The sequence below is a fragment of the Thalassophryne amazonica genome, chromosome 17, assembly GCF_902500255.1.
Source record: "Thalassophryne amazonica chromosome 17, fThaAma1.1, whole genome shotgun sequence".
Classification (NCBI taxonomy): domain Eukaryota; kingdom Metazoa; phylum Chordata; class Actinopteri; order Batrachoidiformes; family Batrachoididae; genus Thalassophryne; species Thalassophryne amazonica.
In genome coordinates this window covers 3,026,441-3,041,498 of record NC_047119.1, presented here as the reverse complement: position 1 = coordinate 3,041,498, position 15,058 = coordinate 3,026,441, and the positions used below count along the sequence as shown (strand labels likewise).

At 41.2% G+C, this 15,058-nt stretch overlaps 1 protein-coding gene across 1 annotated transcript in view; it reads right to left on the bottom strand.

The window, feature by feature from the left end:
• Positions 1–15,058, bottom strand: part of adamts6 (ADAM metallopeptidase with thrombospondin type 1 motif, 6) — a 169,174-nt gene that overhangs the window by 97,325 nt on the left and 56,791 nt on the right. The window contains exon 11 of the mRNA XM_034191495.1: positions 9,304–9,445. Coding sequence (XP_034047386.1) covers positions 9,304–9,445 — 142 coding nt within the window. The remainder of the gene's footprint in view (positions 1–9,303; positions 9,446–15,058) is intronic.

The window sequence follows — 15,058 nt, the reverse complement described above, 5'->3', positions numbered from 1 at the left end:
CCATCTCATTTCCGTCACTGGCCTAAATATTTATGTTATACAAAACAATATCACATTATTGTTCATTAAATCTTGGAGGAGTCTTTGGGCTTCTCGTTTTACTGCGCTATTCCTCCTCTTTCACTGCCTCGGTCACTTTATCAAGGTTTCCTCATTACGAGCACAATGGCTGGAGTGTTGACTTAGAGCTTTTATTTTTGGTCCAGGAAGTTTAGAGATTAAAAAGAAGAAAAAAGGTCATGTTTGGAAAGAAACCAGCAAAGCAGCATTAGTTTCCAGGTGATGCCTGTGAGAACAGAACACCTTATATGTGCACATCACCAGATATGTTATTAGCACTGTCACATGCATTGACCTGACTCGACGTCGCCTCTGGAGACCTTCATCAACCTCGCCGGCTTTCGTGAATAACAAGAGAGTAGTTTTCTTTTGTTGAAATCCAAATTTAAGTGTGAAGCAATGCCATCGAAGATAGAACAGTTAATAAGTCCTACAAAGACCCTTGATGAATAACCTTCATTATTCTAAGACAACACATCCTTCCAGTTTTTTGATGGAAGTACCTCCTCTGTGGACCCTGAAAATCCCTTAACACGCTTTCTCTTCCAACATCAGCTCTCCCTGTCAGAGAAGCTTGAATTATGGCCTGCTGTCCCACAAAGAAAACCTTATCCCTCATCAAGAGATCCCAGCTTAACCATGTCGCTCAACGCCATATTGCAAATTCATATCCAATGTTTATTTCCACTCACACACCTGGATTGTTCAACAATTTTCAACCTGGGCTCTATTTTTACACTGCACATCAGTGAACGGGTAAGCAGGATATTAGTGTGCGTGTGTGTGTGTGTGTGTGTGTGTGAGAGAGAGAGATGAATTTACATTCTGTCCCTAATTTAGAAGTTTTTTAAAGTGATTCATTAATTTCTGGAGCTTTCTGGAATCTTCCATGTGTTTAAAGTAGAGATGGGGTGAGTACCTGACTAGCAGTGATGCCAGTAACGCGTTACTTAGTAACAGTGTAACGCGTTACTTAGTAACAGTGTAACGCGTTACTTAGTAACAGTGTAACGCGTTACTTAGTAACAGTGTAACGCGTTACTTAGTAACAGTGTAACGCGTTACTCTAATCTTTCCACTTTTCTTTTTTTTAATCTAACGCGTTAATCTTTCCAAATCAGTAATCAGATTAAAGTTACTTCTCCAAGTCACTGTGCGTTACTATTATCTTTGCATTGTGGGTTGATAGCAGCATTAAACTTGGTCCGTGGGCAGGAGGTCGGGGTTCAACTGAACTGCCCACTTTAACCAAGCTGTGAGCTTTTCATCCGTGGTTTTTTGCAACAGCTATGACTCGTCCTTACCTCTTAAAGCACGGTGATAACAGCACACCTGCGCTGAGCTTTACAAACACATTTTTATGCTTTTTTTCTCCTTTATTTAGAATTCTGAGCTGAGCCGCTCTGTATCTGCTCACTAAAAACAGCTGTAAATCTGGTCATGTTTTCTGCATAAATAAATGTTATCCATTCTTTGTGCTCAAACGCCAAAGCAGGGGTGAATCCAGATGGAATGGGGGTGTGGGGCAGGGATGTGCCCCCCCACAACACCCCTAGATTAAAGGTCCAGTTTTGAAGCATTTTTTTACTACAACTACTAATACTACTTATAATAATAATAATTTCGACAAGTAAAATGTTTAGAGAGAATTTAAATGTTAGAAAAATGTTAGAAAGAATTTAATAGTTACATTCAAATCAAATCAAATCAATTTCATTTATATAGCGCCAAATCACAACAAACAGTTGCCCCAAGGCGCTTTATATTGTAAGGCAAGGCCATACAATAATTACAGAAAAACCCCAACGGTCAAAACGACCCCCTGTGAGCAAGCACTTGGCGACAGTGGGAAGGAAAAACTCCCTTTTAACAGGAAGAAACCTCCAGCAGAACCAGGCTCAGGGAGGGGCAGTCTTCTGCTGGGACTGGTTGGGGCTGAGGGAGAGAACCAGGAAAAAGACATGCTGTGGAGGGGAGCAGAGATCAATCACTAATGATTAAATGCAGAGTGGTGCATACAGAGCAAAAAGAGAAAGAAACACTCAGTGCATCATGGGAACCCCCCAGCAGTCTAAGTCTATAGCAGCATAACTAAGGGATGGTTCAGGGTCACCTGATCCAGCCCTAACTATAACCGTTAGCAAAAAGGAAAGTTTTAAGCCTAATCTTAAAAGTAGAGAGGGTGTCTGTCTCCCTGATCTGAATTGGGAGCTGGTTCCACAGGAGAGGAGCCTGAAAGCTGAAGGCTCTGCCTCCCATTCTACTCTTACAAACCCTAGGAACTACAAGTAAGCCTGCAGTCTGAGAGCGAAGCGCTCTATTGGGGTGATATGGTACTACGAGGTCCCTAAGATAAGATGGGACCTGATTATTCAAAACCTTATAAGTAAGAAGAAGAATTTTAAATTCTATTCTAGAATTAACAGGAAGCCAATGAAGAGAGGCCAATATGGGTGAGATATGCTCTCTCCTTCTAGTCCCTGTCAGTACTCTAGCTGCAGCATTTTGAATTAACTGAAGGCTTTTCAGGGAACTTTTAGGACAACCTGATAATAATGAATTACAATAGTCCAGCCTAGAGGAAATAAATGCATGAATTAGTTTTTCATAAACAATGTAGGTTAGAAATTGCAAGTTTTACTGTTACAGTGCTGTCAACAGTTAAATATGAGATCAAGAAAGAGGTCTTTATTTTACTTTTTATAAAATAAGTATTTATTTTCACTGAAGTCAAAAAAGGGTGACTATAAAGTGAGTTTTGGCAAAACAGATATCATTGTCATGTTGAGGTGGCAGAGGGTTGTTGTCAGCAGCTGGGGAAAGTAACTAAAAAAGTAACTAGTAATCTAACTTAGTTACTTTTACAACTGAGTAATCAGTAAAGTAACTAAGTTACTTTTTCAAGGAGTAATCAGTAATTGGATTACTTTTTCAAAGTAACTGTGGCAACACTGCTGACTAGTCAACTAATTTTCTTCTAGTTGACAAGTTGTGTAATTCAGATGATTTCCTACAAATTAAGAGTAAATTGTCAACAAAAAACTAATCTGTTTCACATAATTTTCCAATTGAAATTGCCACCCACATTACCTCAGTTCAAGCACAAAGACAAGTTTTTGCTGCTGGCAACATTGTTGGCACAGACAGGACACATCTGGACCCAAATACACTGGATGAACGTCATGGCATTGTATCCTTGCATAGATTACGTCAGCGAGGACTGAGATCGAGCACGAACTGGCACAGGCCAATCTGCCAGCAGCCAGTAATCCCTTCACTTATGGGCTTTGAATAAATATCTTGCACCTAGTAGCACCACAGACAGTTTCCACGTAGTTCAGTAAGATAATGTCATGTTTTAAAATTGTAGTTCAGTCATTCATTCATTTTCTATACCTTCTTACTCCAATCAAAGGTCATGGGGTGGGGTGGGGGGGCATTGAGTATGATGCAGGGTTCACCCTGGACAGGACGCCAGTCTGTCACTGGACCACATATCGACAGACAGACACATTCACACATCTACAGTCAATTTTTAAGTTTCCAATTCACCAAACCTGCATGTCTTTGGAGGTAAGAGGGAGCCGGAGCACCTGGAGGGAACCCATGCAAACACTGGGAGAACATGCAAACTCCACACAGACAGGACCAGGTGGGAAGCAATAACCCAACTTTCTTGCTCTGAGGCAACAGTGCAAACCACTAGCCCACTGTGCTGCCCTTAGCTCAGTAGTTGTTTTTGAAAATAAAGTCAGTTTGTGGCTTCAGTGCTTAGAGTTGATCTGCTCAATTGATTAAGATTAGTCAACAAATAGACAGTTAGTTGTCTAGTCGACAACTAATGATACCCAACTAGTCAACTACTGATTTTCAATAGTCATCCTGACCCGAGTTTAATGAGGCATTCATTCTGATACAAGTAAACTACCAACCCACTGAAAATCTGATACAGAGAATAAAGTATTGCTTAAATTTTCATTGTTACGCAGATGATACCCAGCTTTATCTATCCATGAAGCCAGAGGACACACACCAATTAGCTAAACTGCAGGATTGTCTTACAGACATAAAGACATGGATGACCTCTAATTTCCTGCTTTTAAACTCAGATAAAACTGAAGTTATTGTACTTGGCCCCACAAATCTTAGAAACATGGTGTCTAACCAGATCCTTACTCTGGATGGCATTACCCTGACCTCTAGTAATACTGTGAGAAATCTTGGAGTCATTTTTGATCAGGATATGTCATTCAATGCGCATATTAAACAAATATGTAGGACTGCTTTTTTGCATTTACGCAATATCTCTAAAATCAGAAAGGTCTTGTCTCAGAGTGATGCTGAAAAACTAATTCATGCATTTATTTCCTCTAGGCTGGACTATTGTATTTCATTATTATCAGGTTGTCCTAAAAGTTCCCTGAAAAGCCTTCAGTTAATTCAAAATGCTGCAGCTAGAGTACTAACGGGGACTAGAAGGAGAGAGCATATCTCACCCATATTGGCCTCTCTTCATTGGCTTCCTGTTATTTCTAGAATAGAATTTAAAATTCTTCTTCTTACTTATAAGGTTTTGAATAATCAGGTCCCATCTTATCTTAGGGACCTCGTAGTACCATATCACCCCAATAGAGCGCTTTGCTCTTAGACTGCAGGCTTACTTGTAGTTCCTAGGGTTTGTAAGAGTAGAATGGGAGGCAGAGCCTTCAGCTTTCAGGCTCCTCTCCTGTGGAACCAGCTCCCAATTCAGATCAGGGAGACAGACACCCTCTCTACTTTTAAGATTAGGCTTAAAACTTTCCTTTTTGCTAAAGCTTATAGTTAGGGCTGGATCAAGTGACCCTGAACCATCCCTTAGTTATGCTGCTATAGACTTAGACTGCTGGGGGGTTCCCATGATGCACTGTGTGTTTCTTTCTCTTTTTGCTCTGTATGCACCACTCTGCATTTAATCATTAGTGATTGATCTCTGCTCCCCTCCACAGCATGTCTTTTTCCTGGTTCTCTCCCTCAGCCCCAACTAGTCCCAGCAGAAGACTGCCCCTCCCTGAGCCTGGTTCTGCTGGAGGTTTTTTCCTGTTAAAAGGGAGTTTTTCCTTCCCACTGTTGCCAAGTGCTTGCTCACAGGGGGTCGTTTTGACCGTTGGGGTTTTTTCCGTAATTATTGTATGGCTTTGCCTTACAATATAAAGCGCCTTGGGGCAACTGTTTGTTGTGATTTGGTGCTATATAAATAAAATTGATTTGATTTGATCTGAAAAACTGAAATAAATATACCTTTTATCAATTTTTTAAATAACTTTATATTGAAATATTGACCTATATTTTTAATCTCTCCATACAAACGGGTGTGTTTCCGGAGCAAATAAAAGTGGCTAAAGTGATCCCTATTTTTAAAAATGGAGATGAACACAAATTTAACAACTATAGTCCAGTGTCGCTGCTTTCACAGTTCTCTAAAGTTCTTGAGAAATGGTTCACACAAAAACTAACACATTTTTTGAGAAAACATAAATTAATTAGTGAAAAACAATATGGATTTAGATCTCAATGATCTACAAGCTTAGCAATCACTGAATTGATAGAAACAATTACAACTGCAGTTGAAAGAAAAGAGTACACTATGGGAGTGTTTATTGTTCTATGCAAAACATTTGATACTATAAATCATGAGTTGTTATTACTAAACTGATATAAATATGCGATTAAGGGCACAGCGCACTAGTGGCTTCAAAGTTATAGCACAAATCGTCAGTAGCATGTACATATAAAAGGACTAAATTCTGACTGTAGAGAGGTTAAATGTGGTGTTCCGCAAAGATCAGTTTTAGGACCTTTGCTTTTTCTCTTGTATATTAATGACGTATGTGAATCTTCTAAAACAGTGAGCTTTTTGTTGTTTGCCGATGATACCAGTATACAGTGGTCCCTCGTTTATCACGGGAGTTACGTTCTAAAAATAGCCCGCAATAAGCGAAATCCATGAAGTAGTCAGCGTTATTTTTTTTACAATTATAGACGTTTTAAGGCTGTAAAAGCCCTCACTACACACTTTATACACTTTTCTCAAACAGGCATTAACATTTTCTCACTTTTCTCTCGTGTGTAAACACTCTCAAAGTTCAAACCTTAGTAGAAAAATAAGACCAACCTGTTTTCAGGCCCAAACATTTTTTTTGAGAAATAAAAATAGAACATTTTCCTACAAATAATTATGATGGCTTTTAGAACTAACAAATGTAGTTTTAATGATCAACCTACGAGGTTGGACACATAAGAAATGATTAATAGTGACTGACCAGTATTTCACAGTTCCTCTGATCGCGCCTCTTCGTCCTGGTGCCGCACTTTTTCCACTGAGTGACACCTCACTGCAGGTGTCTTTTTCCGAGTGAAGAACACAGTTATGGGTAGTTGTTGGCGCTCTTTTTTCTTCTGGGCGAGAAGATTCTTATAAACAGACACACGCAGAACACAATGCGCGTACTCTCCCTTCACGGTGCCGCGACCGGCCTGCTTGATGAGGACGCAGAACACAATGCGCCGCTAAACTGTGAGGCCGCAAAAGGTGAACCGCGTTATAGCGAGGAACCACTGTATATAATTCAGGAAGTAACCTGCTGAAAAGAACAGAAGTAATGGGGAAGAAATGATAAAAGTGAGAAACTGGTTTACTGAAAATAAGTTGGCTTTAAGCTGGGATAAAACAAACTATATGATTTTTGGCAATCGAAGGAAGAATGATGATGTGAAAATTACCATTGATGGACATACACTCAACAAAAATATAAACGCAACACTTTTGGTTTTGCTCCCATTTTGTATGAGATGAACTCAAAGATCTAAAACTTTTTCCACATACACAATATCACCATTTCCCTCAAATATTGTTCACAAACCAGTCTAAATCTGTGATAGTGAGCACTTCTCCTTTGCTGAGATAATCCATCCCACCTCACAGGTGTGCCATATCAAGATGCTGATTAGACACCATGATTAGTGCACAGGTGTGCCTTAGACTGCCCACAATAAAATGCCACTCTGAAAGGTGCAGTGTGTGTATATATATATATATATATATATATATACACACACACACACACGAGGTCTGTCCAAAAAGTATCGTACCTTTTTATTTTTTTCAAAAACTATATGGATTTGATTCATATGTTTTTACGTCAGACATGCTTGGACCTTTGTGCACATGCGTGAGTTTTTCCACGCCTGTCGGTTGCATCATTCGCCTGTGGGCAGGCTTTGAGTGAGCACTGGTCCACCCCTCTCGTCGTTGTTTCATTGTGAGGAAATGGCGGAATGATTTGGGCTTTTTTTCCATCAGAATTTTTTCAGAAACTGTTAGAGACAGGCAGCTGGAAACCATTCGAAAAATTTATCTGGCTTTCGGTGAAAATTTTACGGGCTTCACAGAGAATAAGGACTGTTACTACAGCTTTAAGGATGGCCCACAATGGCGCACGGCGGACAGTTTGGACGGTGACGGTTGGGACATGCCTCTCTCGGCTTTCAGTGCTTACCAGCCCAGTAAGTATAATAGAAATTGTGGAGAGCTGGACATGTCCCAACTTGTCCTCTAACACTCCGAAACGGAGGTGTTCTTTGTCTCACTTGATCAGCGAATCGGTCGTGACGCGTGAAGCCTCCGCGCGGCTTTCCATGACAAAATCTCTTGTATATTGAAATCTGCCAGAAAATGGCTGATGTCCAGCTCTTGTTATAACCAGAGAAATTGCTCACGACGGTCCCGGCTCCACACAGCCATCCGTTTAGAAATGATGTGGTGTTTTCTGCCTCTCGATGGCAGCTCGGAGTGCGGCGCGCCATGCGCCATTGTGGGCCGTCCTTAAAGCTGTAGTAACAGTCCTTATTCTCTGTGAAGCCTGTAAAATTTTCACCCAAAGTCAGATAAATTTTTCGAATGGTTTCCAGCTGCTTGTCTCTAACAGTTTCTGAAAAAATTCTGATGGAAAAAAGTCCAAATCATTCCACCATTTCCTGCCAATGAAAATCCGACGAGGGGGCTGGACCACTCCTCCCACAAGGCGTGCTCACAGGCGAATGATGCAACCGACAGGCGTGGAAAAACTCACGCATGCGCACGAAGGTTCAAGCATGTCTGACGTAAAAACATATGAATCAAATCCATATAGTTTTTGGACAGACCTCGTATATATATATATATATATATATATATATATATATATATATATATATATATATATATATATATATATATATATATATATATATATATATATATATATATATATATATATATATATATATATATACACATACATACATATATACAGGGTGGGCCAATAAAATGTTACCACTTTTGCGATCCAAGAAGAGGAGGTGGACTGAACATGTCATCAATTATTGAACTGTGCGAAAACAAGAGACAAAGTGGGAAACCTTTGGTATCAAATGTTAATTTGATGCTTCTATTACATGTCTGTAAATAAAATTTTCGAATAAGTTCTCATTTCAAAAACTTGTGTATGATCAAAAAGGGGTAACATTTTATTGGTCCACCCTGTATATGTGTGTGTGTGTGTGTGTGTGTGTGTGTGTGTGTGTGTGTGTGTGTGTGTGTGTGTGTGTGTGTGTGTGTGTGTGTGTGTGTGTGTGTGTGTGTGTGTGTGTGTGTGTGTGTGTGTGTGTGTGTGTATACAGTAGTGTTCAGAATAAAAGTAGTGCTATGTGACTAAAAAGATTAATCCAGGTTTTGAGTATATTTCTTATTGTTACATGGGAAACAAGGTACCAGTAGATTCAGTAGATTCTCACATTGATTGCATTTTTTGAACTTGAAAAAGTTAATCAATGTGAGGACAAAGCTTCAGCTTTTAGCTCATACCTTTTTTGTTAAGAGTCCAAAAAAGAACATTTTATTCATTTAAAAAAAATATCGGCTGATTTATCAATTATCGGCATTTTTTTTTTTCATCCAAATATCGGTATCGGCCTCAAAAAATCCATATCGGTCGGGCTATAATATACACACACAGTTTTATGCAGTTCTCCCATTTTAACTCAACCATTCTTTTGTAACACTGTCTTCCCAATTTCTTTCTGCCTCCTAGACATTTATAATCACAAATGAGTCAATCTGATTCAGTGTGCTGCCCTCTTGACCTATATGAGTACAGACTGCAACATAGATCACTTTGTACAACAAAAGAATGGACCAGACGAGTGAGAGAGCAGCTGGTTTCTTACCCCATACTTGCACTGGCGGGAAGTGGCTCCGTACTGGAAGCGGCACTGCTCGTCTGCATTGTACACCTGCCCCGGGGCCACTGTTGGGTACAGGAAGTCTTGTTTCAGAGGTTCATTGTCCAGACACGTTCCTCGACCTGAGCTGTCAAAAAAACAAACCTACAATAGAATTGTTTCTCACACAAAGGATCTTTTATACACGAGGAAACCAAAAACGCCAAGATTGTACATCTACATATAACCCCCCCCATACACACACACACACACACACACACACACACACACACACACACACACACACACACACACACACACACACACACACACACACACACACACACACACACACACACACACACACAGTGTTAAGCCCTTTGCTGGCATTGTTTGACTTATTTTTACCACCATGTAGGAATCTCAAATGATATCTAATTACACATCAACACCTCTTTATCAAAGCAAGTGTGACTGGTGAAGACAACGAGAGCAGAAGGATAACAGGCTTCGTATCTTCATGTCTGAAAGGCTCTCTCTGATTATCAGGCTCTCCTTTATGTCACTGCTTCTGAACCCAAAGGAGAGCCAATAAAACGACAAGGAGGAAAGAGAAAACACCAAGTGAGCTATGGGTCATCTGTCCAGCTCTGTGATTATGTTTAGTCTGTTTCGTCACATAAAAATATGCACGCTCGCGACTATGTCAGAGTGGAAAGAAAAGCACACAGCAGTTTTGTATTCTAGTAAGCAATGTTCCACGCAAGCTGAATGTCCGCCAAGAAGCATACGGAGCAGTTTTTGTTGATGTGTGTTTATTCTAGGTTGAGATGCTGAAGTTATTTAACTGTCTATGTTGCTGTGGAGATGCTTTTCTGTCTGCGTCTATGAGGCAAGATTGTCAGCAAAGTTGTGATTCTTAGAGCGACTTTGAAAATGTATCCCCGTAAAGTTACTAATTACCTGCCAAAAGATGGAACATGCCACAGTCTGATTACGTCTTTCTATTTCTGGATCATCTTGATTTCAAATGCACATAGAGAAAAGAAATGTCAATGTGGGAGGACTCTTACTTTTGGTAGAACAGCAGAACAATGCAGGAGGACATTGGGGAAGGAACTGAAAAGTTAAGTTGCCTGTGATGTTCCTCTTATCTACATTAAAATCCAATAATGGTGAAATTTCAACACAGTGAAACCAGGTGGGTTTTTTCCCCATTAGTTTCCATACATGCCTTGCCCTTGGGCAAGGTCCTTAATCCCTAGTTGCTCCCAGTGTGTAGTGAGCACCTTGTATGGCAGCACCCTCACATCAGGGTGAATGTGAGGGATTACTGAAAAGTGCTTTGAGTGTCTGATGCAGATGGAAAAGCGCGATATAAATGCAGTCCATTCATGCCTCAGTAAGACCAACAGAAGCTCTGAGGCCCGTTGGTACCCATGCTTATCCCCAGACTGTCGCAAGAGGATGAGAGTCCACAACTCCCTCTGGAAGGAATGCCACTCCGTTAGTCTATGAGCCCAATTTTGACCTGATCTGTACCACTTATGGGGACTAAACAACACTTACAATCCAGCCTCTGAATACCGTGGCCCAGAACAAAATGTATGGTGGCCATCCCAGAGTGGAGGGGAGGGGAGAAGGATTAAACTGGGGTTGAAATTTAAAAATGTTTCAGTACTACTGAGAAGTACACCACATTATTTGCCTGATCATAAAGATTCCAAAATGGTAGTTTGGACTATCTATGACTGAATGCTATGGTGCAACAACAGCAAAAATTATGACAAAGGTCAATTTCAGTTTCTACAGGTGTCAAAAGTTAAAGTTTATCAAGTATAGATTTTTTTAAGTTGGTCAAATTAATACTTGGGATAATAGGATTAATAAATAAATAAATCTTGACTGTTGAATTCTTGGTGCCCAAAGTAAAGGGCAAAACAATGTCAGCATCCAATTGGGTCACAGAGCTTTCTCTTATCGTGTCCCTGTTCTGAGGAATGATCTCCCTGCGTCAATAAAACAGTCAGATTCTGTGGAGACTTTCAAGTCGAGACTTTAGACGCACTTATTTTCCCTTTCATATGGCTAGCATACTGGTACAGTTTTGTTTTACGCTTTTTACCCTTTTAATTCATTTATTAGTAATTGGAGCGGACCGCGGCCTCAACTTTACCTAAATTCTGTGTCTTTTAGTGAAGTTTAGGGCTAGTGGCCAGCGATCACCTTAGTATTTCTGTTTTTCTTGTTTAATGCTGACAAATTATACTGTATTTCTTGTCTTTCTGATGCCTGATTCTGTTTTTTTTTTCTGTTTAAGGTGCAGCTCCATCCAAAGATGGGAGTTGTATTCGTGTTGGCGATCCTCCTGTCCTGTGTGCCAATAGCATTTCTTGTATATTCGTCCGTGAATTGTTCTGTGAATTGTTCTGTAATTTATGTTTGTATCATGGCCCAAGCAGAGGGTCACCCCTTTGAGTCTGGTCTGCTTGAGGTTTCTTCCTCAGAGGGAGTTTTTCCTTACCACTGTTGCTCTGGGGGTTGGTAAGGTTAGACCTTATCTGTGTGAAGTGCTTTGAGGCAACTCTGTTGTGATTTGGCGCTATATAAATAAAAATAGGTTGAAATAAAGTGAAATTGGACTCTATGAGATTTGACATGTTACCCTGTAATGTGATAACTATAAATGACAGGTGGTGCAAACTATTCTTTTTTAACTATACGAGGTCTGTCCAAAAAGTAACGGACCTTTTTATTTTTTTCAAAAACTATATGGATTTGAATCACGTGTGATTGCATCAGCCAAGCTTGAACCTTCGTGCGCACGCGTGAGTTTTTTCATGCCTGTCGGTTGCGTCATTCGCCTGTGAGCAGGCTTTGATTGAGCACTGGTCCCACCCCCCTCGTCGGATTTTTATTGCGAGTAAAATGTCTGAATGATTTGGAGCTTTGCTTGCTTCAAATCTTTCCAGAAACTGTGAGAGACCTCCAGGTGGACACCATTCACTAAATTCAGATGGCTTTCAGGGATGATTTTATGGGGATCACACAGATTTGAGGAGTGTTACAGCCGGTTTAAAGACCGCCCACCGCGGCTGAGAGCGCACCGCACTCCGAGAAGCGATCGACAGACTCAAACGACCAGATCATTTCCGAACTGAACGCTGTGTTGATCTGGGACGTCGTCTGACTACCACAGAAATGGCAGAAGACGTGGACATCAAGACTTTTTTGGCACATTCCACTGTTACAGGAGTTTTTGTCATGGAAAGAGAAGCGGAGGGATGCACCACCGTGCCACGAATGGTGCGGCATAAAACCACCTCCGTGTTGGTCTCTCAGGACGGCTTTCAGGTGGCTTTCAGACAGCTTCCGGTTGCTTTTCAGTCGTGTGACTATCCGAGAAATTGTGGTTTAGCTGGACATGCCAGAACATGTCCTGTGAGGCTTCATCACGGCGTTGCTTTGCGCCATGCAGCTCCGTCCCGACGCGCGAATTCCTGTGGTTTTGTCCCGCGCCATTCGCGGCACGGTGGCGCATTCCTCCGCTCCTCTTTCCATGACAAAAACTCCTGTAACAGTGGAATGTGCCGAAAAAGTCTTGATGTCCACGTCTTCTGCCATTTCTGTGATAGTCAGACGACGTCCTGGATCAACACAGCGTTCAGTTTGGAAATGATCTGGTCGTTTGAGTCTGTTGATCGCCGCTCAGAACGCGGTGCGCTCTCAGCTGCTGTTGGCGGTCTTTAAACCGGCTGTAATACTCCTCAATCTGTGTGATCCCCATAAAATCGTCCTGAAAGCCATCTGAATTTTCCGAATGGTGTCCACCTGGCTGTCTCTCACAGTTTCTGGAAAAATTTGATGCTGCAAAGCTCCAAATCATTCAGACATTTTACTCGCAATAAAAATCCGACGAGGGGGGTGGACCAGTGCTCACTCAAAGCCTGCTCACAGGCGAATGACGCAACCGACAGGCGTGAAAAAACTCATGCATGCGCACGAAGGTTCAAGCTTGGCTGATGCAATCACACGTGATTCAAATCCATATAATATTTGAAAAAAAAATAAAAAGGTCCGATACTTTTCTGACAGACCTCGTATTAGCCCAACCAATAACTTTTATATTTCGACCCTGTGTAATCCTTCATTCACCCCTACCTAGCTATAGTTACCACGCTTGGCATGGCCATCACATTTTGTAGGGGATGGTATAATAAGGCTGGATTATAAGTGGGCAAAAACTCTGCTTGGCCCATGGATGACGTCACAGGCCACTTCTCCAGCCTAGTGGACTAGAACCCATTTACAGCTGGGTGGACTGAAACAATGCAGATGAAAAGTTTTGGTCACATACTCAGACATGTAGCATGTTGATGGAGCCAATGAATCACATACCTGTGCTGTAAACACTAACATGTTTTACAAGATAAGGTCCTACAGGAAAAGGATTTCGGACCCCATTTTCAACCCAGTGCAAAGCAAAGCACAACCTAAGTGTGATTGGAAGTTCCAACCCAAAGAGTTATTTTCACAGCAAGTGTACTTTTGTGCATTTTTCCAGTTTTCTTTTGACAAATGGATGTAAATTTCCAAGTCACTGAATACGTATGTATTGGACATCTTTTACAACAATCATTGGGAAACACATCAGTATGTTAAATCTGACTGCAGGAGGCAGTGTTCAAAAACTGAATAACTGTGCAGGGAGGAGACTCGTGTGGGAAGCCACAAAGACAGCTGTTACAACTCTGAAGGTGTTATATAGGCTTCTGTGGCTGTGACTGAACAGACTTGTACAGTGCAACAAGTTAGAGGATCCTTTCAAGACAAAACATGAAAGGTCAGGCAGCACATACTGGTGCCATGTGTTGCTGCATCCACCACACCATGGAACAACCTGGGGCACTGGATGGCAACCAATCAGGCAGACTACCAGTCCATCCCTTCTTGAAAATGTCCATCTGTCTGCTACAGCCAGGTGAAATGTGAGTGTGCCCTTTGACCTTCTCCAGCCGATGAGGTTTTCCACACTGAAGCACCTACATGCTGGCTGATGCACAGAAAAATGTGTCACATGTCCTAAATGTTGTAGCTTATATTCCCTCACAGTGTAAGTGAAACCTTTTATTTTAGTCTCCTTAAGCAACCATTCGATTGATACAAAATCATTCCAGAGGTACCCAAAGATCCTCTGAGGAGCCTGCAGCCTCATTCATAAAAGAATTGCATAGGATTCATCCTAAACGCGTACGGTGCGTCCGTAAAGTATTCACAGCACTTCACTTTTCCACATTTTGTTAGAGCCTTATTCCAAAATGGACCAAACTCAGTTTTCCCTCAAAATTCTACTCACAACACCCCATAATGACAAGATGAAAAAAGTTTTTTGTGTGTGAAATTTTTGCAAATTGTTAAAAATAAAAAAGTAAAAAAATCCCTTGTTCATAAGTATTCACAGCCTTTGCTCAATACTTTGTTGATGCACCTTTGGCAGCAATTCCAGCCTCAAGTCTTCTTGAATATGATGTCACAAGCTTGGTGCACCTATATTTGGGCAGTTTGGTCCATTCCTCTTTGCAGCACCTCTCAAGCTCCATCAGGTTGGATGTGGAGCGTCGGTGCACAGACATTTTCAGATCTCTCCAGAGATGTTCAGTCGGATTCAGGTCTGGGCTCTGGCTGGTCCACTCAAGGACATTCACAGAGTTGTCCTGAAGCCACTCCTTTGATATCTTGGCTGTGTGTTTAGGGTCATTGT